Here is a 27,869-nt window from a genome sequence, read left to right as displayed (position 1 = left end):
TGTACATTTTGTTTTCCATCAATTTAGTTTTTGCCTCCTGGGTGCCAGTTCACGGTATATATAAATAAGTAAATTAAGAAAAGGATAAATGTATTTTACAAGTTTATTATACAACAAGAAATAAGTAGAAATTGTTATATGATTTTATATACCATTTTTTCATTGCGAAATAAACCCAGATTTTACTTAGGATAATTAAAAAAACTACATGGTAAAATATGGAGGAGACTGTACCTCCATAAGAAATCCACCCAAACATCTATTTAGGATTCCTTTAACAAATGAATATATTTATCAGGAGAACCGCATGGTTACAGATTTGCATTACAGATGTACACCAAACCTGCAGAAACAAGAAACCGGGCCTATTTTCAATGCAGTGTTTCACTAATCACGGTACTTGTCCCCCTCTGGCGAGTGCCAAACCTGAAAACATGACCGATCACGAACCAAACACAGAGGCTTTCCATTACATGCAGGAGCAAAGCATGCCATAGACGTTTTCTTTTCCTTTTTAGTTGTCCGGTAACAGAGCCAGCAATTTTTATGCTTCTCTAAGTAGCCAGGAACATGCTGTGTATGGAACGTCGATGGCAGCTGCCTTATCTTAATTGCAGGTTCATAAAGTGGCACACGATCATGTGGCGTAATGCCGGCTAGCTGGCGGCAAAGGTTCTCTCTGAATTTTAGATGAGAGAATTTTGTACCTCTTTGCAATCCGACCACATTAGGATTCTTCTTTCGCCACTCCTGGAACAGCAGAAAACTATTCACTATTGCAATGTCCATGAAGTGAAAAAACAGTGTTTTCCACCACTTGGACTTGTGGAGAGCATGGTAGGTTCCAATTCTCTCGTTAGATTTGTCTACCCCACCCACGTGCTGATTGTAGTCGTGAATGGCGGCAGGCTGTCTTAGCATCTTTCGAGCCCACTGGCCCTCCACTTTCACCATCCTCTCCACGTCGCACGATTTGTCAGCTCTGTGGAAGGTCGACAAACATGTAACGGTACGAGTGTCGTTCCACTGAAGAGCCAGGATGTCTCCTCTCTCGATGCGGCACCATCCGATATCCCCACGATTACTCTGATGGTCCCATCCTGTAAAATGTTTAAAAACATCCGGGAGGGTAGAACCGTTTGGGCTGCATGTCCCACAAGAATTACAGCCGAGCTCTTTCAGTTCCATCAGTAAACGTGGCGAAGTGTAAAAATGGTCGAGCCATACATTATAACCTTGATGTTCCAGTGGGTTTACCAATTCTAAGACCACTTTTTGTGCCAAGCCAATTACTTTACGGTCTCTATTGCCAGTGTAAATATTAAAATCTATGGTGTAACCACTATCCGACGAAGCTAAAGCCCACAACTTGAACCCCCATTTAGATGGCTTGTCTTTCCTAAACTGTTTGACATCTGATGGCACCTTAGACTTAACCAAACACTCATCCACAACTAAATTTTGGCCAGGTTGGTAAAGCTTGACACAGGTTGTTTTTAGGTGCTCGAGGAGGTAGCGTACTTTATTCAGTCGGTCATTCGGATTTTCAGTCTCGGGATTAACAAGATGTAGGGCATTCAATATTCCTTGGTATCGATTGCGGGACATGAATGACCTAGCCCATAATCCGTGGTGTAACGGTGCAGTACTCCAATAACGGTGTATGTCAGGCAGTCGTACAAGACCCATGTAAATGATGAGTGCCAAGAAACGCTTGAATTCCTCTGGGGTCACTTCATCCCATCCGCCTTCCTGATTGCTGTAGCTGATTTTTTCTGTAACTAAACGCCAGCCCTGGGCATTTGTAAATTTACAGATTTCAGCAAGAACGGGCTCGGTAAAAAAGAGGAGAAAAATATCGACTTCCTGAATATCTGGGTTGGATCGCAGACTTTGTGGAAATGCAGAGATGTCAATTCCAACCGGTCGTCTTGGCTGGAAGGGGAATGGTGGTGGTGCATCGCGGTCAGCATCGTTGTGAGTACGTATAGATGTGGCCATGTCAGACTGGCCACGGCGCCCAGGGGCTGAACGCACAGGGAAGCGGCGAGCCGGGGCAGAACGCTTCAGCGAGCAGCGCTTTAGGGCACTACGACTCCTTGTGCAGTGGCGCTTAGTGGATATGGGTCTCACAGGAGCTGCAGATAAAAGTCCAGAAGGAGCCAAACTATGGAAGACCAAGATAACAAACAAATGAAAACAAAATATTCAGCAAACATATTTGTTGCATTTTGACTTAATTTCCTGGCTTGTCTCAAAGTAGAAGCCATATACTCATCTTACTGAATGATATTTTGAATACAAAACAAATTACACATAATACTCTATAGTAGAATACTATAAACCATAGACTTGCCTGGTACTTGAAGTGCTGGGCTGGTGCTCATCTGGAGCTACAACTTCCTTCACAATCAGCCCCTCAAACTGGAAATCCTCCATTGGATTAAAACACTCTGGGTCCAGTTTACACATCTGAAAGTACGTGCATCAAGAAAGCCACACATTTAAACTGCTATTGTAAATATATTGGATAACTCAGTTTACTACAGATTCACAAAACTGTACTGAATTTAAAAACCTCTTGAGCTGACAGACAAATATTGCAATTTCCGTCTAAAATTGGGTACATCATAATAAAATGACGTACCCAAAATAAAAAGCCTATAACTTTGTAAATATTTGCATCATATGCATATGGATGGTATCATTTGAAAAGAGACAGTTTGAAATACCTTTATACATGCTCAGAACATACCTTGGAGGAACACAATACACATAACACAAGATATTGTTTCAATTTTCAAGGTCATGTTTCACAACACCTAAAGAAGGCATGTCTCTGTATAGCTGGCTCACACTCCACACATGGGAGCTGGCACGTCAAGCAAATTACATAGGTCTACACTTTGGATTTAGATGACTGGTAATAGTGGTTGCACAGCCTCCTGCCTGTGACGGAAATTAATCTGGGTAGGTGTGTGGCTGGAGACAGAGAAGGTTGGCTGGAGGCAGAGGAGTGTTGTGGGTTGGAGGAGGTGCAATGGTGAGGCCTGAGTACCTAAGATTTTGAAGCTTCTACAGCCCTGCCCTCGCCTCCCTCATGAGTGACCTAGTCTGCCAGAGCAGCGGGGGTTGGTGCTGGTTTCAGCCGTTGTGGGTTTGCCCACAGCCCACTTGGCAGGGGGTTCACACTCCTCATAAGAATCCTCACTGAGGGAGAGAGGAAGAACATAAGAAAGTTTACAAATCAGAGGAGGCCATTCGACCCATCGTGCTTGTTTGCTGTCCATTAATAACTAAGTGATCCAAGGATTCTATCCAGTCTGATTTTTAAATGTTCCCAAATTTTCAGCTTCAACCACATTGCTGGGGAGTTTGTTCCAGATTGTGACAACTCTCTGTGTGAAGAAGTGTCTCCTGTTTTCCATTTTGAATGCCTTGAAGCCCAATTTCCATTTGTGTCCTGGGGTGCATGTGTCCCTGCTGATCTGGAAAAGCTCCTCTGGTTTGATGTGGTTGATGCCTTTCATGATTTTGAGGACTTGGATCAAGTCCCCACGTAGTCTCCTCTGTTCCAGGGTGAAAAGGTTCAGTTCCCTCAGTCTCTCAGTAGTACATTCCCTTCAGACCTGGAATAAGTCTGTTTGCTCTCCTCTAAACTGCATCTAGAGCAGCGATATCTTTCTTGAAGTGTGGAGCCCAGAACTGTACACAGTATTCCAGATGAGGTCTAACTAGTACATTACTTTCCATTGCTCTTAATTCTACACTTTTGACAATATACCCTAACATATACCCCTTACTTCATCTAGTTCTATTCCTCCCATAGTGTAATTATAGTGTACATTTTTGTTACCTACATGTAATACCTTGCACTTGTAAACATTGAATTTCATCTGCCAGGTGTTGGCCCACAACTGAATGTTATCTAAGTCCCTTTGAATAGCCTGTGCTGCCAAGATTGTATCTGTTGAGCCACCTATTTTAGTATCATCTGCAATTTGACAAGTTTGCTAACTATTCATGAGTCCAGATCATTAATATAGATTAGAAAAAGCAAAGGCCCTAGTACTGATCCCTGTGGAACTCCACTAACAACCTCACTCCAGTTAGAAGCAACTCCTCTAATCGACACCCTCTGTTTCCTATACATCAACCAGTTCATAAACTACTTACATTACCCTGAATGCCTACAGCTTCCAATTGAAGATCAGTCTTTGGTGTGGAACCTTATCAAAAGCTTTGTGAAAATCTAAGTATAACATATCATATCAACTTCTCCTCCCTTTCCAGCTCTTGCAAAACCTCCTCTGCCATAAAAACAACTTTCTTCCGTGACATAATAAACGCAATCGATTTAAAGTTTTATAAAACATGACAAACAAACACCAAATCAAACTTTTTGTAATGCAGTAAAAACATGCGTCTCTACTGTGTGCACTACAATACTCCCCTTTGTCTGATGCGTAACAATATATTCTGGATCCTCTCATGCAGACTTATGCTTGCCTCGTTTGCAGAGATGATATTGGCAAACCCCCGTACCTGAATACCGTTTGAAAGCTTATTGTCAACCTCAATGACATCGTGACTAGGGTTTCTTGTCACATGCCATCATCCAATGCTAAGCAGAAATGAGTGCAGACTGATTTAGCAGTACACTGAATCAATCAGATGCTCACAGATCCCTCAAATTCAATCGGCTTTCTCTGCAAATACAGTGAGGGAAAAAAGTATTTGATCCCCTGCTGATTTTGTATGTTTGCCCACTGACAAAGAAATGATCAGTCTCTAATTTTAATGGTAGGTGTATTTTAACAATGAGATTCAGAATAACAAAAAAATCCAGAAAAATGCATTTCAAAAAAGTTATAAATTGATTTGCATGTTAATGAGGGAAATAAGTATTTGATCCCCTATCAATCAGCAAGATTTCTGGCTCCCAGGTGTCTTTTATACAGGTATTGAGCTGAGATTAGGAGCACTCTCTTAAAGGGAGTGCTCCTAATCTCAGCTCATTACCTGTATAAAAGACACCTGTCCACAGAAGCAATCAATCATTCAGATTCCAAACTCTCCACCATGGCCAAGACCAAAGAGCTGTCCAAGGATGTCAGGGACAAGATTGTAGACCTACACAAGGCTGGAATGGGCTACAAGACCATCGCCAAGCAACTTGGTGAGAAGGTGACAACAGTTGGTGCGATTATTCTCAAATGGAAGAAACACAAAATAACTGTCAGTCTCCCTCGGTCTGGGGCTCCATGCAAGATCTCACCTCGTGGAGTTTCAATGATCATGAGAATGGTGAGGAATCAGCCCAGAACTACACGGGAGGATCTTGTTAATGATCTCAAGGCAGCTGGGACCATAGTCACCAAGAAAACAATGGGTAACACACTACGCCATGAAGGACTGAAATCCTGCAGCGCCCGTAAGGTCCCCCTGCTCAAGAAAGCACATGTACAGGCCCGTCTGAAGTTTACCAATGAACATCTGAATGATTCAGGGGAGAACTGGGTGAAAGTGTTGTGTTCAGATGAGACCAAAATCGAGCTCTTTGGCATCAACTCAACTCGCCGTGTTTGGAGGAGGAGGAATGACCCCAAGAACCGTCAAACATGGAGGTGGAAACATGCTTATGCTTTGGGGGTGTTTTTCTGCTAAGAGGACAGGACAACTGCACCGCATCAAAGGGATGATGGACGGGGCCATGTACCGTCAAATCTTGGGTGAGAACCTCCTTCCCTCAGTTTTTCTGGATTTTTTTGTTGTTATTCTGTCTCTCACTGTTAAAATACACCTATCATTAAAATTATAGACTGATAATTTCTTTGTCAGTGGGCAAACGTACAAAATCAGCAGGGGATCAAATACTTTTTTCCCTCACTGTAGGCTTGTTTTGTTCAGAACAACCTATTGATTAAATCAGTATATTTTATATTCTGTCAAAGACAAAGTTCAGATACAATTATATAACATCGTTTTTTATTAGTACTGTGAATACAATATTTGCATATTGAAATTTTGAGCTCTGTACTGGTGTGTGTTGCTTCTACCAAAACATGGATGGTCTTGTTTTGATCAGTAGACTGTATGGTTCAAGAATATGTCAAAGTTGTAAATATTTTCTATGATTTTTTTATTCCTACTCAGACCAAGTAACGTAACTAGCCACAATTCCAGAATGAGGCTGGGGCGAGTTTGGCAGAAAATGGGGGGTGGTATAATAACCTTATTGGTCAGCTTTCCTGGGATACCAAACACTCGGTGAACAACATGGCTGTAAAGAGTACACTTGATAATAAACAAAAACATGTTTTTGGTTTCCTTTTATGGTTACCAGTGAGGTTTGTCAGCTTAAGAGGTTTAAATCTTAAAATCTACATTATGTATGGCTGATTAAACACCTTACTGACCTCCTGTGCTCGTGACACTTTGGCTGGTTGTCCTTCTACTATATCCTCAGCAGGTCTCTTGTAAGTCGCATCCATTCTCTATAAAACATTAAAAAATTGAATTAATGCCAGAAAGTAGCTTTAGACTAGTTAATCACATGTTTAGAGGGAATTGTTTGTGGGAGATTTCAAGCTCCTAATAGAGACTATAAAGAAAGCTATTTAAGAAAATATCAACAGTTGCATATGGGCTAAACGGATTGTTGTACTTTACCAATACACTGAAAAGGTTCAAAATATATTGGACACAGTGATGTATTAAATCTAATTAATGTGACATCATAATTTCATTTAGATTTGCAAAGGTGCAGAAAGTGGATACGATGCAGGAGTTTAGTTGGCAGAATGAGGTTTTAAAAATGAAATTTGAAGCCAACTTCTTATGTTGCTTATTTGTGTTATAGCTGCATGTTCATATAGAACGGTCAATTACTTACAACTGTTAAGTAATGTGATCAATCACATATTATACTGTAACACTACATATGCAGTCATCCTCCAAGCATTCCTAGTAACTTATCAGGAGAAAAACACATTTAAATAAATATATCGAGGTAAACAAATAGATGTACTTCGGTGAGAATCCACATAAAAGTATTAGCTAGATCTGTAATCATGTATAGTCATTAAGCGGGTTTACATGCAGGTTTGAAACAGAATGTGATGCATTACACACAACATGCCAATCCCAAAGATGAATTAAATGCTTGAAAGGATAGAAACACAATGAAAATTAGTGTCAATTCCATTTTCACAACATAAAGGGCTGCATCATAAGGCAGCAGCTGAGCTTTGGTGTTGAATTATTAACCTAGGCTACAGATGGCACCTTGAAATAAGAATATTGATATATGCCAACATTCCAATTGCTTGTTGAACAATTAAGCCTACTAGTATTTGCACCTTGAGGACTGTGTTAATAGTGTTGAGTTTTAGTGATTGGAGTTTGTTATATTGAATGGCAGGGCTTTCTACGTGAACACATGAGGTGTCATTGATGAAGGCCGTACATGATGATCAGAACGGTGTTGGGTTTAGAAAAAACACTTTAATCTGAAATGTGTGTGAAAACCAGTGAATAATGTTTTTATTCTGGTACCTAAACTATTGGTTTGGGATATTGTGTTCATAGAACCAGTTTCAGTGTGTAAAGTATTGTGAAAAACTGTAACACCAGAGGGATAAGTCACACTTCAGTTTTGATTAGAAAAATTGGTGAATATTGCACAATCCAGATGTGAAAACCTGATATAGACTGTGGAGGAAAATATAAATCATTTAGTGCTTCTGTGCTTTGTGTGCTGGGACCCTGGAAGTTTCTGGCAAGTAACTATTAATTTGCCTGCATTCTTTCCAATGAATTATGAGAACCTGTTATTTTCTAACTTCTCAGTTATTCAGTTTACTCAGTTTATCAGCAACTTACATTCTCTACTTGTTTCTTATTAAGGCTTAATTGTTTCAAACCTATCTTTGTTATCAGCAAATGACCTTCCAAATGTAGCTGGCAATTTAGAGGATAATTATTATTCACAAGTAATAATTGTAATACTATTGATGAGATGGGTAGGCTTATTTTAGAATGCCAATGAAATTACTATCATGGTTATTTAGATGACCAATCAGACACTGCTTGTAAAATGTCAAACCCCTTGAAAATGCATCCCAAAATGGGAATAAAAGCTTTGTACTTCAAAAACAGCAATATACTTGTTAAATACTTTCTATTGCTGTGTTCTGCTGTTTTTTCCCCGTGCACGTAATAAATTCTGATTAGAACGTCCGACTCCAAATCTTATTTCCAACACAAGACCTACCCCAAAAGACTCACAGCTGTAATTGCTACCAAATATAGTTCTACCAAGTATTGAGGAGGGTGAATACTTATCTAACCAAGTCATATCTGTTTTATTTTTCATTAACTGTTGTTTCACAATAACAATTATCTTGAGTGTCGAGTAGGTTTTCTAAGTCAAAGGGGGCAGAATAAACGCATCAAAATGTCAGGTTATAACCACAAAAGTGAAAAAGTCAAACATATGCACATTAACTTTAATTTTTATTTTATTCAATACAGAACAAGAGTCAGAAATGGTGAATCAGTGTAAAACCCTTGATGAAGTAACATCTAAAAAATAACAATACTGAAAGTAGTAAATACTAAAGACAAATGAACACAATAACCTTAGCAGATTGGTTAACTATAATGAAAAGGTAAACTTTTGGGGAAAAAGATGTCATACTCACTATTGAAACAAGCAAGAAAAACTAAAATAGTATGTAGTACATACACTACTAGTATGTAGCAAAATACTAAAATACAATGAAGTAATTAACCAATATCGATGACTAAAAGTTATACAATATTATTCAGGTAAAAAAAAAGGATGTATAGTTTTCCTTTTTATTTACTACCTCTTTTGTTTCATGTTGTGACTAAGAAAAATAAGTTTGTCCACATTTTGGGGAAGCAATGAACACCTTGTCTTGTTTATGATGTATCCAGCTTTGGAGAAAATCCTCTCAGCGGGTGTTGATGTTGCTGGAATACACAGTATTTCCTTGGCAAGCCTGGCCAGTTTTGGATAGCGGTCTTCATTATTCTTCCACCACTTCAAAACCCCAGCGGCAACCTTGCTTTTGTCTTTCAGGTATTCCTCCAGTTCATGCCTCTCATTTCCATCTTCTTCATCCACATCATGAAGCAGCATTGCAATTTGTTTTTCCTTCTCCGTTTTTCGTTTTTTTGATACATTTTCCTCATTGGAGTGCCAAGACTGATCCAAGCTTTCATCTTCCACACTTGTGAAGGGTACAGTTTGGGGGGTTAGCTCGGTTTGTCCCGACACCTGGGGTTTGCTCAAGCGCCCTGCTTGACTTTCAATCTCTGTGTATGCTGCTTCTCGTGCTGCTTGGCTGATAAATTTGAGGTGCTTGAAGCGGGGGTCAAGAGCAGATGCCAACACATACATGTTGTTTCTGGTTAAGGATGTCAGTTGCCATCTGTTATCTATTTGCTCAATTAGTTTTCTTTTGAGTGCAGTCACAGCAGGGCTGTCTTCATCCTGAGGAGCCAGGTGACGATTCTTCATATTTGATAGCATCGGGAGGGTCGCTGATAATGAAAGATTTTCTTCTTGTGTCAGAAGTTCAGTCAGTGTTACCAATGGTTTCAGAATTTGTGCCGTGTCTTCAACAACAATCCACTGAGTAGAGGTCAGATCAAAATTTCTCTGATCAGCCTTTCTGGTTACATTTGGGTCTGACAAAACCGCCGTCACTGGCCATCGCTGCTCCACAAGACACTGCAGCATGAAAAAAGTCGAGTGCCATATTGTTGGCTCGTCTTGAGTCAGTTGGTGTTCTATCACTTTCTGTTCCTGTTGTTTCACTTTTAGAGCAGCTGCTGCTGTAGCACTCCTTTGAAAGTGCCCAACAAGCCTTCTTGCAGCAGCAATGGTTCGAGAGACGGGCTCCACCTGTAATGCCAAATTGACGCAATGCTGCAGCACATGTCCTGCACACCGGACGCTGTACATCTTTTCCCAGGGCTCCTCAATCTGTAGTCGTTCAATGCATAACACCATGTTAGCTGTATTGTCATGAACCACTGCTAGACGTTTTCTCGGCGGGATCTCATAGGCATCGACCACTTGGCTTAACCTCTCGCTAATATTAGCTGCAGTGTAAATAGCAGTTTCAGCCAACTCCTTTGTTTCAAGCACATAATTCTCAAGCCTCCAGTCCTCCGTGATCAGATGGCAGCTTACGGTCATATATGCTTCCATCCTGAATGACGTCCAGATATCTGTTGTGAAGCTGACAGCAGTGCATTGCTTGATCAGATTGAACACTCTAGTCTTCACCATCGCATACTTGTGTGAAATCTCAGTCAAGATGGTTTCTCTCGTAGGGATTGTATACAATGGCTCTAAAGTTTTCATCAGTTTTTGGAAACCTTCACCTTCGATGACAGTAATAGGTCTCATATCTAAGGCAATGAAGGCTAGGATGTCATCTGTAATATCACGTTCACGTTTTTCTGAGATTGAGGTTGATGGGGAGTCTGCATGTTTAAACTGCAATGGGTGGATCTGTAAAATTATTTTAAAAATAAATTAATACTATTTTGGAAAACATTTGCTAAGAATAGAAATAAAAACAGCTTTAATAAAAAAATAACATCCACGCTGAGGTACTACTACTACTACCACCACCACAACCACCACCACTACTACTACTAGTTTAAATGCATAAAAATTTAAACTTACACTGGTCAAATGATCCCGGAGATTGGTTGTTCCTCCGTGATATACCAATTTTCTCTTGCACAGCTTACATTCAGCTTTTTTGGGGTCTTCTGTGCATTTAGCAAAAAAATCCCAAACAGCAGATCGTTTTCGAGACATTTGTTTTGTTTCTCGTTTGCATTTATATTGCACAACACTTTGCTGCAAAGATGGCGGATAAAGAAAAAATAAGCATGTTTCTTACATCTTACTGCACACTTGTACATTATACATTTACATAGTTTTAAATGTACCCTTATGATTTAACATAATGGTCTGGACCAATGCTTGCTGACAGACCGTGACAGTTTTGAACTTTGTTATATCCAACAACTTTTATTTAAGTAACAGGCATTATAAAAATCAAATGTTATAATTCAGATATTCAGGCTATGATGGAAATCTAAAGTGTGGTTTAGTATTCAAACATACAATTTGAAAAAGCACTTACTTTCAGGTGGATATCTCCTTCCGCTATTCTTGAAGGGTCTCGTCCACCTACAAACCAGAATGACAAAAAAGACAAAATATCTGTGTGAGATTTTTACTTTTTATATTTTTTAGTATTTTAGTTTCATTTTAATCTCTTGCCTGCATGAATGTGCTGGGACTCTCCCTCCTTGCTGAAAGTCCTCCCATTCTGGGTGCAGTCGTATGGAGTCTGTGTCACTGCATGACATTCCTGGTGTTTTGTAAGGTCTTTTGCACAAATGAAAGCCCTATTACACTGGCAGCAAGAGAACACTATATCTCCGTTGCAAGTTTTCTTACTGGATTGTACATTGTTCATAGTGCTGGAATAGCAGGTTGTTGTGTGTAAAGCAGACACTTCTGTTTTGACACTGACCTGTGGTGAATAGGGGGCAAATGCGTCACTGTGCATCTCAGCTTCCTCCCCGTTGTGAAGGAGTCCACAGCTTTCCTGTTTAACATCAGCAGATTCCAGCTCTTCAATACCTTCCACATCAGGTTTTGGCTCCTCAGGCTCAGATTTACAGAGTTCTATTGCAAAGCCCTCAGGTTCACCTGGGAGGCTTTCTGCAGACTCGTCCATTCCTACCTGTACTATGGTAAAAGACTCCCATTCCACGATCTCTACTTTAATCTGATCAGACCCTAGCCTGGCCTCACAGGCTGCTGCATTGGAGCACTGCTGGGCCCGGTCCCCTCGCTGTGTGTGAGCGTTTTTTTCGGAGTTCTCAAGATCCTCTTCACTTGTCTCTTGTTTAATGTGGTCAGGGGCCAGAATGGATTTCCTGAAGTCCCACTCTGCAGTTTTGTGATTACTGTTCATCTCAGAACTCTCCATTGTGTGGATGGAGTCTAGAATATTTTTCTCACAGAGGTTAAAAATGAGACTACTTTATGTATAGATTGCAGATGGATTGCACTTCGCTTGTCAGTCCTCGCCCATGTCTCAGTCTTCAGGATCTGTACCCAGCGCCTGACTGATGTCTCACTCAACAACAGAGTCACTACACAATGGGATTCTTTTCCCCATCAACAGAGAGACCACTGTCCTTCAGCAGTTCCTGTAGAAAACACAAAGAGTAAAAACATTTTATAAACGGTTCTTGAAAAAGGTCAATTGTATTCTACAACCAAACATTTCACAGCATAGGACTTGGACAAATGGAAAAACTTTGCTCCACCTGTAATGGGTCCACTGGTGTGTCGCAGACTCCTTTATGGTGTGTTGCCAATATGTGATATGAAGTTACAGATGGTAAACAGAATACAATTATTTTGTAATGTGCTTTTCATTACAGAAACCCTCAAAATCATTGTATGCATGTCAGCAAATAATGTGCTTGCTAAGTAATAAGTACTTCTCAAACCAAACACTCAAACACTGAAGCAGCTGGAAATGTTGAGCATGAGAAAGTGAGTCAGTGAAGAACTTAGAGGGCACGTGTAGTTGGATGGCATGGGGGGTGGGTAATCTCATCAAAATTAGTTGAAAATCACATTCTAGCAAAAGCTAATTAATAGGCCTACATCAAATGTATCAATTTTTTAAACGTGTTGACCCTGACAAGCAGGATGCATCCACTCCAAATTCAATTATAAATGTAATAGAAATGGAAGACTTTTACTTTAATTGGTTTGTAAAATGAGAGGCCATCATGATCCAGGGAACTGAACCTTTTCACCCTGGAACAGAGGAGACTACGTGGGGACTTGATTCAAGTCTTCAAAATCATGAAAGGCATCAACCACATCAAACCAGAGGAGCTCTTCCAGACCAGCAGGGACACACGCACCCAGGGACACAAATGGAAATTGGGCTTCAAGGCATTCAAGACAGAAAACAGGAGACACTTCTTCACACAGAGAGGCATCACAATCTAGAACAAACTCCCCAGTGATGTGGCTGAAGAGACAATTTGGGAACATTTAAAAATAGACTGGATAGGATCCTTGGATCACTTAGTTATTAATGGACACCAAACAAACACGATGGGGCGAATGGCCTCCTCTCGTTTGCAAACGTTATGTTCTTATGATGTTTCTCCAATTGCATATGGAACTTTCATTAATTTATATTGTTACATTTTATGTTATTACCATTCCTCCACCCATTTACAACCCTTTTCTGGTATAGAACACTGAAATGCAAAGGTTCAATTTCCAGACATTCTTATCTTATGCCTCGTTTCCACTGGCTTACGTGGCCTTGCCCAGCTGGACGTGTTCCTGAACTTTTTGTAAAACCTGGACATTGTCGGAAGTTCATCACCTGTTGTAGGAGGTCCCAGAGTGATTCATTTAAAAAATACAGACTGAAAACAACACTACGAGCGATGGATCCCAGTGTGGAAATGACTTTTGTGGCTATTTTATTCTTTCTTCTTTACATGATTGGAGGAGATGTAATAAATACCCAGATTTCTGTTACAGCTCTGTGGAGACCCTGCACATCATTCACATGAAGATATAACAATCATAAATAAAATGTTAATAAAATTGTCTGCTACCGTTCCGATTATTGTCCTTCATTTTTTGTACTCTGCCTGAAGTTTTTTTTATTATTATTATTAGGCTACTAATAAAGCTTTAATTTCTTCAAGATCCCACACAGCACTTTAACATTGTTCTTCCGACATAATGTAGCTGATGTCTATCTGATGCGTTTCTCTTCCCCGTCTGCCTACAAGTCAAGCCCACACCTCCACTTCTGAAAACGAAGCAGATAGTTCTGGCAGCAGATAGTTAAGCATCCAGAAAACGTGGACGTGTCCAGCTGCGTCCGCTACTGGAAACTGGGCATGAGTCTTAGAATACTTCACACCAAGTCTAGGAGGCAGGGGAGCTATTGATCTTGTTTGCATTTTACTTAGAGACATTGTTCACGATATAGTTAATCTACATGAATTGATCACTGAAAGTAGTTTCTTTATTATGTAAATTCATAACCTACTACATCTATGGTTGCATCAATAACCGCAGCTAAAAGAGGTTCACTCAGCTCAAGAGAACAATGGACATTTATTTTCTATTTCTACTAGTACCAGAACATTCCCAAGTTAAATTAAAAAGGTTTTAACAGATTTACTTCACATAATACCTAAACTATATGTAGAAAATGTAACTCCATTTTCCTCATACCTATTATCCATTTCTTATGTAGCCTACAATGTTCCACTTTTTCTATTCATTTGTACTTGTTTCTGAAAGCCCTTTGGTTAAAACCATTTAGAAACATATATATATATATATATATAAAATAAAATCTGAAAAAGAGCATTTAGAAAGTGCAGTTAAAATGGCGGAGCTGAAACTGGTTGGATTCCTAGCAGAAAATAACATAACAATGCTAACTGCTGATCATTTGACTGATATACTGAAATAAATGTTTAAGGACATGGACATACAAAGGCAATAGCAATTATGATGAACTTTCAGAAATACTTCAAATAAGTAATTCTCATTGGCAGTGTGAAAAAAGTATTGTTTTGTGCATCTTTGATGATTTAAAATCCATTTAGAAGTGCTTCTGGAAGTTAATCCAGATTTGTTTCTGCTCAAAGTGGAAATTCTGCTCAGGTGTGAGTCACAGCAGAACAACGATTTAAATTATCAAATCATTCAATGATGCAGGTGTTCCTCTCACAAACGTTGTTTCTGATCAGTTGTTAATTCAGTGCCACTCACCTGCAAAATTAGGCCTAATTACATTACCAGTACATTGGTGCAACACTGCATTTGTCATTCATTGTAACATGAAAAACGCAATGCCCAGTACCAGGACGTTTTTTATGTTGAGCACCTACAGTTGCAAGTTTGCTGCCACTTAACAGTGTGCACCTTGGTGTTAAGTTGATGCAACAGATTCGGTACACACCTCAGGATGTATCCCCCCTGATTTTTATTGGGGGGTTGGCAATCAAAAGGAAAGGAAAAGCCTGCTGTTTGTGTTGCCAGTTGCCTGATTCTGGCTCTGCCTTGGAAGATGTGGGTGGGAGATGTTCGGAGGTGCAGCTAACACTATGTCAGTAGACTTTCAGCTAGGGAGTAGTACTTCAGCAAAACCAAAGTCACGTTTAAAATGACTCAAGTTCACGGTCAGGGATTCCTCATGACCACCGGTTTCCAAATACAGAAACATTTCAATTTCCATGACCCAGTTCTCAACCACATCGAACGTCTCACCCCATGAATCAACACAGATCAAAGCTCCCAGTCTCAGTATCCCTAGGTGCGACCACTATTACAAGAAGTAACACGGATTGTGGATCCTGAGAACACTGATTTACTCCAGCACACTGATGACCAGTGGAGACAACTTCCCTTCATAAAACTGCCAGGAAACATTAGGGGAATGCGGACAATTTCCAGGGCCGGCCTGAAATACAGGGGGACTAGGAGAATACTTTGGTAGGTGGGGGTCCTCGGCCGGAATCTGGTCGGCAAAGGGGTCCTTGGGTCCAAAAAGTTTGGGAACCCCTGGCCTAGGGGCCACTAACATATGTCATATATATTATATATATATATATACATACACACACACTCACCTAAAGAATTATTAGGAACACCATACTAATACTGTGTTTGACCCCCTTTCGCCTTCAGAACTGCCTTAATTCTACGTGGCATTGATTCAACAAGGTGCTGAAAGCATTCTTTAGAAATGTTGGCCCATATTGATAGGATAGCATCTTGCAGTTGATGGAGATTTGTGGGATGCACATCCAGGGCACGAAGCTCCCGTTCCACCACATCCCAAAGATGCTCTATTGGGTTGAGATCTGGTGACTGTGGGGGCCAGTTTAGTACAGTGAACTCATTGTCATGTTCAAGAAACCAATTTGAAATGATTGGACCTTTGTGACATGGTGCATTATCCTGCTGGAAGTAGCCATCAGAGGATGGGTACATGGTGGTCATAAAGGGATGGACATGGTCAGAAACAATGCTCAGGTAGGCCGTGGCATTTAAACGATGCCCAATTGGCACTAAGGGGCCTAAAGTGTGCCAAGAAAACATCCCCCACACCATTACACCACCACCACCAGCCTGCACAGTGGTAACAAGGCATGATGGATCCATGTTCTCATTCTGTTTACGCCAAATTCTGACTCTACCATCTGAATGTCTCAACAGAAATCGAGACTCATCAGACCAGGCAACATTTTTCCAGTCTTCAACTGTCCAATTTTGGTGAGCTTGTGCAAATTGTAGCCTCTTTTTCCTATTTGTAGTGGAGATGAGTGGTACCCGGTGGGGTCTTCTGCTGTTGTAGCCCATCCGCCTCAAGGTTGTACGTGTTGTGGCTTCACAAATGCTTTGCTGCATACCTCGGTTGTAATGAGTGGTTATTTCAGTCAAAGTTGCTCTTCTATCAGCTTGAATCAGTCGGCCCATTCTCCTCTGACCTCTAGCATCAACAAGGCATTTTCGCCCACAGGACTGCCGCATACTGGATGTTTTTCCCTTTTCACACCATTCTTTGTAAACCCTAGAAATGGTTGTGCGTGAAAATCCCAGTAACTGAGCAGATTGTGAAATACTCAGACCGGCCCGTCTGGCACCAACAACCATGCCACGCTCAAAATTGCTTACATCACCTTTCTTTCCCATTCAGACATTCAGTTTGGAGTTCAGGAGATTGTCTTGACCAGGACCACACCCCTAAATGCATTGAAGCAACTGCCATGTGATTGGTTGGTTAGATAATTGCATTAATGAGAAATTGAACAGGTGTTCCTAATAATCCTTTAGGTGAGTGTATATATATATATAAAAAAAAGTTCCACACAGTGACTGAAAACTGACACAGTGTGGGAGGTGCAGGTCAGGTGCGGGTCACAGAGATGGCATCTTTTAAGAGCATACCTGTTGGGTGTAGAAAAGAGGACGAGGACAAGAAGGCGCACAGAATGTTACAGACCTTCATAATTTATTTCACCTCACGGCTCACCTGTAGTGTCCAGTGATGTTTATGTGTGACCTTAATCCATTACACAAGCTAGCTATTCTAATTTTAAATTCAGTCACTTAAGTATAATAGTTGTGTGTCATGCCGGTCCTGAAAGCTGTGATTTTAGTATCAATAAAAAGGCCTGACTTTCCTCTTACACACACGATACTTCAACCCACCTGCTCAAGCAGACCAACCAAGGCGTTTAATCAAGGTATATGGACATACAGAAGGACAGAGTCTGATATTATCGGCCGATACCAGTCTTTTACACAAATATCTGTATCGGCACATCCACCGATATATTTTCTCAAACTATTGGCTAAATATTTTTTTCAAATTACCATAAAATCCTTCGTCATACTTCAGATAATACATAAATACATGTTTGGCTGGTTTTTATAGTCGTTATTGTAATTATTTAGCATTATTTTTAACAGTTATTCATTTTTGCTGGGACATGCGTTTTACTAAAACCCTCATAACCAATTGAAGGGTTTTTTGAAAGCTGTGCTGCATTTGAGTATCCATGGTTTTGATTATTTTCATCATGACTGAAGATTACCATATACTATGGCATAGATACGCATTTTTACTGAAAAGTGAATTAAATCGCTTTTCAAAATTCACAATAGCAATCAAAATAAAGAAAAACAGGAAATGTTCGCTGAAGATGTTGACTGGATATCAGCAAACAAAGACTGTCCCCAAATCACAAGCAAGCTCAGATCATATTAAAATATCTAAAGAAAAGCAGTGAAAAACACATCTCTCAGACAATGTTGGTTAAACTGAAACTATACACTTAAAACACGATATAGGATTTGAAATAGTTTTATGACTGTGATTTTAACATATGCAGTGAATAAGTTACACTTTCAAGGGCATAAATATATATATTTTTAAACAAATGCAGCTGTGCCTCCTGCACTAACCTGGCCCGGTTGTATCGGCAGCGTTGAGCACTGAACAGGATTGTGAAGCTGAGAGAACCGGATGCCTGTAAAATGCTAATATAAGCTAGACCAGCACTTAACACTTATTTGCTCTAATGTATAGAACATGCATATTTTTATATTTTTCCTTTATTCTTGTTTATTTTCACAATGGTGATTTGATTTGTGGTTGTTATTTATGATGCAAATTAATGTTAAGTTTATTATGTAAAATATAAAAATCCTGCCTATTTGACAAATTCTCTCAGACAGGCAGAGATTTGAGGCATTGCATGCTAACAAAAAAAAAAAAGTATATAATCGGGAGATATATCGGTAATCGGGAAATTTAGCTTCCCAATTACCGGCATCGGTCGGGCTCCACTGTTCAGTGCTGTACATCGTGTTATAATCCTAACTTTATAAAACACTTCTATGAAGTGAAAATCCACTCGGTAAGAATTTTACAGCAACGTAATAATCAACAAGGCGCAATGCACAAAACAATCACTGTAAACCCAAGAGGAGGTGGGTGGGATCTGTGACTCGAGCATAGTGTCTAATGTCAAAACACAGGGGTATATTTGCTGATTTTTGATAGTGTTGTTATTATTGTGATAGTTATTATTGAACTTTGATTTTGAATATGCACTGTAGTATTTTCAGTACTGAGTATTTTGGTGTGGATGTTATTTTACCTAAACTTTTTATTAGTTATTGCTGATATTTCAATGTTCACAGTGAACTATTTACATTTGTATGTATTACTAAATATATGTTAGAGTGCAATACATGTTCTGTGATGTGCACTATTTAAATGTTTGTGTCTTTTAGTTTTACCTAAACATTTTCTCTCCACCATAATGCGGTACCACTTATTCCTCGGTTCCACTGGCTTAAGCGTCCGTGCTATGCCGGACACATCCATGAGCTTTTTTGTAAAACCAGGGGTGCATCCCAAACCGCACACTTGACGTTATGCGGACGTCACAGAGAGTGCACTTGAGTGAGGAGGGTGTAGGGTGAAGCTTAAAGCGCTCAATGGGACACACTTCAGCACCAGCATTCAGCGCATTTTACTACCTACGCAGTATTTTCTTGTCATCTGTCTCTGTATTTAATTAAAATAATAATAATTTTGAAATACATTGCTCATTAATATCACCCGCTAGTTTTATAGGATACTACTTCAGTATTTAATAAATTGTTAGGTACCGAAACGTTTTTTGACTGAACTTTCTAATCAAATTTAAATCATGATTATATAATAATTTGATATTATCTGTGCATTATAATTTGTTCGTCCGTCAATTTGTTAGTTCATTGGGAAATTAATTCGGAAATTCGTCAATTTGGCAATTCAGCCGGCAGTTTGGCCATATAGTAGTAAATTCATCCAGGAATCTGTCAAGTAATTTGTTAATTTGTCCAATTCTTGTAAATGAATCCGTAATTACATCGATCAACCATGTAATTAATGTGGCTATTCATTAATTAAACAGTCAAACTTCCAGACCAACTTCCAGACAAACCAATGAACTTCCAGACGAACAGACCAGCTGTCAATCATACTCTGTGCCAAACCCACTTGAATCTTTCTAGCCAATAGGAGCAGACACGCCTATTTTAACCAATAAAACTCCAGGCTCACATAAAACGGCTTCAGCCAATAATGGTGCAGTTTATTATAAAGGTCGTTACTGGCATCTCGGTGTAATCCTATGGAAATTAAAATCACCATTATCATTCGTTTATGAGAAGATGAATTGTGCACATATTTAAAAAAAATACAGTACATTATCCGACTTAAAGTAATTAGCTAAAATTGCAATGATTTGCAATCGATAAAGTTTAAAACTATTTAAAAATCTTTCTGTACCACATGTAGTGCGTAGAGTTAAATAAATAAAGAAATACATATGTGTGCCAACAAGGTGTAAAGAAAAGCCCCTCCAATACAATGTCAAGCCCACCTCACCCCTCCACTGAGAGGAGGCTGTCGCAGCCCCACAACCCCACCATCAAAAATCCAATCTATTTTGAAATAAATATAATGCTTTGATGCTTGTCCTTCTGTCTCACGGAGTAAAGCCTGCAAGTGCGATTTTATAGCCTGATGGGTTTCTGATGAGTGATTTGGATTCATAGCACAGATTTTCTAATGAGAGAAAACGCAGATTGAGGCGAGAGACAGAGAAACGCCCTTTCTAATAAAACGGCTTCAGCCAATAATGGTGCTGTTTATGTGAGCCTGGAGTTTTATTGGTTAAAATAAGCGCGTCTGCTCCTATTGGCTAGAAAGACTCAAGTGGGTTTGGCACAGAGCATGACTGACAGCTGGTATGTTCGTCTGGAAGTTCATTGGTATGTAGGTTCGTTTGTAAGTTTGGGACGCAGCCCAGGCCGCTGTGATCCGTCCCTCTGATGGAGGAGCAGCGATTGTGGGTTTGGTTTGTATTAAAAACAGAGTCAGTCAGAGAACAACATTACGAGCGATACAGCCTGACGTGGAAAGGACTTGTGTCTATTTTATTCTTTCTGCTTTACATGATTGCAAACAGCGTAATAAATTCTGTTCAGAGATATTAGGAAGAGCCAAACGTGTACAGACATTATATTCAGACAAGCATTACATTACAGTAAGAAAACGTATCCATGTGCAACAATAAAATAAATATTTGTTACACTTATTGTTATTATTGTAATCATCATCAATATATGTGCTAGCAGATTTCAAATGGCACAACTTGACTCCCTTAACTTATTACTCTTACTACAGATTTGTAACCGCAAACAATACTTTTTGCCATATTATTTTTAATGTACTTATCAGACGTCCTTAAACAGGGCAAGTTACACTTGAAACAAAATACACGTTTCACGATTAATCAACTGAAGTGTGCACGTTTCAGCCATAGGACAAATTATGCACGCATTTATTAAACCAGTCCTTAATGTTTTAGAGGGAAACCCAGATCTGCTGTATTTATTTATTAATTAATTTTACTTGTAAATGGGCACACGTTAACTAAATCGTGTTCACCTTCACACTGATTGTCTCTACAGATTGTCCTGCACATCATTCACAAAACATAGCCTGAAACACCGGCCAGCTGTTCATAAAATATTAATAAAATCTGCTGCTACCGATCCAATTATCATCCTTCAGTTTATTTTTAATAGTCACGCACTGCACCGGTGCTGTTAAATCCAAGTTTTTAATGCACTCGGATATTAACTGTAAGCAGTCATTGTCTCTGTACTTGGATTTCACTCCATGCTGCTAATAAAACTGTAATTTTGTCATGATCCCACACGGCACTTGAGATTATATCTTCCGACATAATGTATCTGATCTCTTCCCTGTCTGTCTACAGTCCAGCGCTCATCTCGCTTCTGAAAGTGAAGTATGTCCTCAGTGGGTGACGGACACATACGGCTGCGTCTGGCAGCAGATAGTTAACCGGCCACAAATCCTGGACGCTTCCGGACGCTGGAAACACCCATTTAAGCATCCGCCAGTGGAAACGGGGCATTAAATATTTTTCGGTGGGGGGGCACAATCAAATCTCACCGACGCTGTTTTGTCATGAGGGCAGGATTTACAGGCAGGCGTGGATCATGGGTCTCCATTGATCCAGACAGTTCTTCCTAACCCAGTCAGTGAGCAGGTGGGCTGGTCTGACAGTCACCTCTCTGCAACACATCTGACTTCACCACTGACTGACCCAGAGTGAGTGGTGCAACTACATGGCCTTGGAATTTAATTATAAACAAAGCATGGTTTTAATAAAAGTTGTGGACAATTGCTTTCTACATTATACATATGTTTATTTCATACAGCCTTTATTCACATCTTTATCAATGGCACCAGTAATTTTGTAGGTGACTGTGCATATTATATATGTGTGTGTATATGTGCATGTATGCATGTGTGTGTGCGTTTCTTACCTAAACATAAACTGGGACATCACATGCTCTTAATTAATACGATTTGCTTCTTGCTAAATTACTTGATCTACATCAGTCTGGCGTTGTGTTATCTGAGCAGCTGAATTAAAGTGCTCTGCACGTTACATTAATATGAACATGATATTAAACATGTTACTGTGCACGTAGCAGATGAATCCTGTGTTTTGTTTCAGTGCTGTATGTATGGGCTCTAATGGCGGTGGGATCCAGTGATTGTGCAGCTTTTGACTGCAGGTCTCTGCGCACACAGGGGGTTTAATGAGTCGCTGAATCGGCGCTGCTTTTGAAACCGAGACAGTGAGTCCCATCCAGACCAGCCCACGCTCACTGATTGGGTTAGCAAGAACTGTCACTCAAACCTGCTGGACCAATGGAGACCCAGGATCCACGGCTCCTTGTAAATCCCGCCCTCACGACAAAACAGCGCCAAAACTCATAAAAAAATCGAAAGCAAAAACTGGCGGCGAAAGCGAAAATTGCAGCATCGCAAGCAAAGACAGGGACTGCAGGTGAGTTTTGCTATAGTTTCTTTTTTTTTTTGCTTTCGATACATTTTTTTTGTTTACAATATAAATTTAAATCTATATATCTATAAATTTTGCATTCGATTTTTTTTATTTTTGATCTCAACATCAATTTTTTCTCAAGTTTTTTGTTTAAAATATATATATATTTATGCGATATTTTGGCGATACTTATGGCGCTAATTTGAGCCCATAAACTACATTCAAAATATAATTATATAATTAAAAACGCATCAAATGAGTGGCACGTTTGTATTGTTTCTTGGTATAGCCTATATCGTGTAACACCAGTACATATTCAATTTATGCATAAGTGGGAAACCTCATTAGAGCAGTACCAAAGCAAAGGCGATCTTTGTAATTAACTGGTTTGGGGACAATAAAATCATTCTGGGCAGTACGGTGTCACCGGAATGGCAAGATTGTGATACATTGATACCGCGCACGGCCGCACGGAGCCGCCTTTTCTTACACCAAAAAACCTGCTGGTCTGGAACCAAGGAACCGTGACGTCAGGAGCCGGGGGGCGGGGTTAAGACGTCTCCACCAAAAGTGATTGGCTGGAGCGCAGCCGCCATGTTTAAAATGCCAGCAGAGACGCGAGCAGTCAGGAGAGTTTTGATTAAAAATGAGCGAAATCAGCAGCAACAGCGGTCTGTCAGAGACACTACAGTAACAATATGGGCTCACAGGTCAATAACTAGTTCGTTGTTGTCAAATGGCAGCAATGAGAGACGACTGAGCGCAGCTTCCGTGTCAGGACAGACGTGTTAAAGCGATATTATGATGATGATGAGAGTTAATGCGGATACAGATTGAACAGAAATGTTGTTTGTTAATGAACTGGTCATTAACTGGTCCTTACTGGCAGTTTCTTCTGCCACTGGCAGAAATGTGGTGTTACTCTGAATCCAGCGCCCCTACGAGTCATGTGTCCGGGTTGGTTTGCGCATGATTCATAATTTATGAATCAATTAATTTTCTTCTTGATCTGCCACGACTGCGCCGCAAATACCCCCAAAACAGACGCACCCATAATCAATAGGCTAGCCTATAGTCATTGTGTTTAAACAACAATAAAAGTAAAAATACGCCACAAAATGAATTAAAATGTATCCAGTCATACAAAAAAGTATATTCATAATAAACTGTATGCGCGTTGACGAATGCATGTTAACTTATCTTGCATTTTATTCAATTCAGTAAAAATGTCTCAAATAGCGAATCGGTGTAAATCCCTTAATGCATAAATAAAAATAAAAGGCTGAGTTATCTTCGTATAGCTGTATTTTCGTTTCTGCTTGTCTACATGTGATCTGTGTATTTGTGCTGTGTGTTTAATTTTGATGGTTAAATAGGGTTTCAAAGACAATAGTAAATACGGTTTTTATTGTTTGAGTATTTTACAGTAACAAGGATAAAACAATTCACAATTGTAATGATCATGATTAAAATGTGTTAAAAGAAATGTCTCTAAAATCACTTAAAACTTTTAAAATCTTATTGTGATTTTTAAAGAACCAAATTAACGACGCAGTCCGCCATGCTGGTGATTATTATTCCGCGTTTTTCTCCACTTCTGCTCCGCGCTTGGGAACTTGGGAACCAGTGACGTCAGCGTTCGGTTCTCAGGCCGGTGGAAAAGCGCTACGAGTGCACGGGTCAATGTGGAGTATGAAATTAGACAAATGGGCATCTATTCATACTGTACAGAGGCCTATATTAAAATATATACTTTCATATTTTGAAACACTTGAGTATAAATAAGTGTACAATAAATTATAAAACGTATTTGCTAACCAACTGCATCTCTGCACTCTCGTGCTTTTGCAGCGATTTCATGTCATAGCCGTCACCGTGCGGAGTTTGCTGCATTTAAAATCTCGACCTGATCACGATCTAAAGCTAGGCTATACTACCTATATCCTAAAAGTACCAACAACAACATCCCCTGCAGTTTTTGATCGTTGCGTTTCATCCAGAGACTCAACAAAATGATACTAACCACGCACATATACTATCAATCAACGACACACTACGGATTTGCACTGTTTTGTCACAATATAAATAAAAACATTTTGAGGGTGAATCCGCTACTTCCCAGCGAAGGCCGCTATCGACGAAAGCACTAAATTTAATAAGATAACATACAGCCCCGCTACTGGTTACTGGTTTTCTGTCTCGCCATGTTTTGCTGCATTTTAATTCCTTGCATGCTAAACCATTTAAAAATCGTTAGGCTACTTGTTGTTTATGATCCTTGTGGTAGTCCCGCACCATTGTACCGATCCGAATCAAAACAAAGGGAAAAAAGAGTCACAAAAAGGAAATGTATATTTTAGTAGCACCATCCAAACGGGCAATACAATGTGGTATCATTAATCATCAATTAATCATCAATCATTAATCTTTGGATGACGTGCTACGGGGTTATGCACAGGCGGTTTAGTTTTGTTTGTGGTGTTAAATCCCCATTCCTTAAACCTCAAAAGGATTTCCTGAAATCACAAACGGATCCATTACAAACACTGCTTCCCAAATATTAAAATATATGGATAAAATCGATGTCAGATAATACAATACAAGTAGCATTCTTAACCAAAGTTATATTACACGGATTAAACGTTTTATTCATCTCACTAGTTAGTTCCCTGCGTTATATATTTTAACGGCCAATGGTAGCATTTTAAATATATAACTTGTTGAAAAGCAATAGCACTAATAAAAGGCCTGGGAAAATAATTAAGCTTTATTCCTGGAGTACAAACATCCAAATCCAACGCGGTCCCTGAAGTAAACACGTGTTTTGTTTGTACGCGACTCTTCCACACAGTTGCTCCGGCTGCCCCCGCTGCCCGGCTGCCCGGCTGCCCGGCTCCACTCTTACCTGCACCGCTTCCAGCTGCGCGTCACCTCGGTTTCAAAAACTTCCATGTCTCTCCCGCCGGTTCCTTGTAATCCTGCGCAGATTTGTACAGACCTGCTATTTTTCGCCGGTGCGCTGCTGTTGCGCAGAAGCCTGTTGTAACAGATCTGCACACAACTCGGCCCGAGTTCGCGCAACGAAGATTTCCGCAGGTCTGCGCAGAAATGCACAGATGTGCGTTCTTGGAGGGCTGCTGCATGATGTCACTAAGCCCCGCCCACACGAATCTGCGCAGAATCGCCGCAGCTGTAGAAGGCTCAGTTGAGTTTTTGGAAACCGGCGCTGTTCAGAGGGCAGCGCTGCCCCGGGGCAGAACAGGATGACGCGTCTGATTGGTTACTTGCCTTTAGAAGGCGGGTCGTAGATCACGCGTTTGATTGGGTTGTTTAATTGTTCTTGGAGGCGGGACTTGGCTCTGAGGTGGATTTATTTTGAAGTAAAAAACCGGGAAAAGAAGATTAGTGGAATTAGCAAACGTTACCCTACCAGGCTGTAATCGAGAAATGTAAGTACAATATATACCGTTTTATAGATTTACATTTTGCATAGCATTAATACTGAGATTAACAAGAATAATTAATAACTTTGAACAGTGATCGTTAACATGTACAGTTCAGGCTTAAACATGTATTACATATAATAGGACCAGGCATCTTTGCTGGTACAGGGGGGAAAGTGTTTAAATATATGTACTTGGTTAAATATATTTTTAGAAATGCATATCAATACGTATTAAGCTAGGTAGTTAACATTGCAATTATAAATAAATCCTCGTACTGGAAAAAAATCCTTCCATACACACCCTGATTCTCGTCTTTTCTTGAACGTTTCTCCCTAACATCACGAGTGACTTCTTATGTATTCATTTACATTACTCCAAGAATAACCATATGTATGTATATCTCTGCTCTGAAAACAGATCTGTGTTTGCCCCCAGAGCAGAGCAGAGCTGTGTGTGTGTGTGTGTGTGTGTGTGTCTGCCCCCAGAGCAGAGCTGTGTGCGTCTGTGTGTGTGTGTGTGTGTGTGTCTGCCCCCAGAGCAGAGCTGTGTGTGTGTGTGTGTGTGTGTGTCTCTGCCCCCAGAGCTGTGTGTGTGTGTGTGTGTCTGCCCCCAGAGCAGAGCTGTGTGTGTGTGTGTGTGTGTGTAGATATTTATCAGTATAAAGTCATAATTTTCATTGTAGATACCATGGTGAAGGGAGGAAAATCAAGGGTCCGTAAAAGAAAAGAGAGAGTGTCAAGGTGAGTTTTACAGTATACTTTTTCCTGTCTGGATAATTTTGTAGAAGCTTTCCTGTTAAATCTAATCCCTAAAACTCTCTGCAATCAGATGCATAACACATATATACAAATCAGTAAAGGTTAATAGGGTATCCTTAGACAAGTAGTGGATATTTTGTTTTACTTTTTTACTGAATTAACTGACATCCACATTTTTCTAATAGGTCACCGGATTCACCAATAGAAGAATGTAGAAGAAATTATCAAAGTAAGGCAAATGTTTATAATTCCTCTATATTGTCAAATATATGTGTTTTAAACACATTGTTTTTATTAAATTAACATTACTGCCTATAATATGTTCTGTAAATATTAAAATGTTGAATGAATTATGTTGGTCCAATTCAATCTGTGATTAAGCATAAACATACATTTAGTTTCTTACACGTACAAGTCAAAAGGAATGTAGACAACGGTGAAGGATTTAGCTTGTAAAGTGCAATATATTAATTATCAGTACTTATTTTCTCTTAGCTCAAATGAAGCCACAGGTGGATTTACAGTTGAATCTTTGCTGAAGCCATCAAACTTCAAGCAGCAAAGAAGGTATGAAATATGTATGTAATATATTTAAACAATTCAGTTTACAATGTATTTCATTCTATATTTAGTATTTTAAGTGATTTTCATAAATATCACAAAGGGTAAAGCAACCTTTGGCTGAAATGATTAAACATTTATTGTCTACTGCATATAACAGTTAAGAGAGGATCTTTTCATCCCACCGCACAGAAACATGTTAGAAGGGTAATCGGCTACTATGAATTGCCCCAAGGTATTTATGTTAATGTGTGCTTGTGCGTGTATGCCCTGAAATAGACTAGCATCCAATCCAGGGTGTTCCCAATGTTAGCAGAGATAGTTAACCACAACCCTGTAAGGATAAGCAGTTTTGGAAAAGTGGGTGAGTAAAAGATATTATGTACATATTTTTCAGTATAAATCCTTCAGTGTAAATGATAGTCCTGTTACCTGATTTGGAAAGCAATATGTATGCTGCTATGATTGTCATGACATATATATTCTTGATAGTTATGAAGTAAGCATAGATGAAGTGAGGAGG

General features: G+C 39.7%; 1 protein-coding gene across 6 annotated transcripts; it reads right to left on the bottom strand.

Moving 5' to 3' along the window:
- Positions 1-89: 89 nt before the first annotated feature.
- LOC136755273 (piggyBac transposable element-derived protein 4) lies at positions 90-25,811 on the bottom strand. Of its 6 annotated transcripts, XR_010817660.1 has the most exons (8): positions 25,487-25,781; positions 11,339-12,279; positions 11,199-11,245; positions 10,730-10,909; positions 6,420-6,497; positions 3,059-3,210; positions 2,357-2,472; positions 2,158-2,167 (listed from the first exon to the last, which is right to left on the bottom strand). XR_010817660.1 is itself a non-coding variant. In XM_066711742.1 (7 exons), the coding sequence occupies exons 2-7, from the start codon at positions 12,054-12,056 to the stop codon at positions 388-390; spliced, it is 2,919 nt and encodes a 972-aa protein (XP_066567839.1). In that variant the 5' UTR covers positions 12,057-12,279; positions 25,487-25,772; the 3' UTR covers positions 90-387. The 6 variants fall into 6 exon arrangements, 4 of the variants coding, with proteins under 4 accessions (XP_066567839.1, XP_066567847.1, XP_066567860.1 ...); XM_066711742.1 differs by lacking the exon at positions 3,059-3,210 and having other exon boundaries at positions 90-2,167; positions 25,487-25,772; XM_066711750.1 differs by lacking the exons at positions 3,059-3,210; positions 10,730-10,909 and having other exon boundaries at positions 90-2,167; positions 25,487-25,771.
- Between the last annotated feature and the right edge of the window lie 2,058 nt (positions 25,812-27,869).

Source organism: Amia ocellicauda, chromosome 1 (genome assembly GCF_036373705.1).
Source record: "Amia ocellicauda isolate fAmiCal2 chromosome 1, fAmiCal2.hap1, whole genome shotgun sequence".
Classification (NCBI taxonomy): Eukaryota; Metazoa; Chordata; class Actinopteri; order Amiiformes; family Amiidae; genus Amia; species Amia ocellicauda.
The sequence above is the reverse complement of the archived record's forward strand: the minus strand, read 5'-3'. Positions and strand labels throughout refer to the sequence as shown.

Coding starts and splice junctions, on each gene's coding strand:
- LOC136755273 (XM_066711742.1), bottom strand. CDS start 12,056: ATGGAGAGTTCTGAGATGAACAGTAATCACAAAACTGCAGAGTGGGAC. Junction 10,910..11,198: donor AAGGAGATATCCACCTGAAA/GTAAGTGCTTTT, acceptor CCATCTTTGCAG/CAAAGTGTTGTGCAATATAA. Junction 2,473..6,419: donor AAGTGTCACGAGCACAGGAG/GTCAGTAAGGTG, acceptor ACGTACTTTCAG/ATGTGTAAACTGGACCCAGA.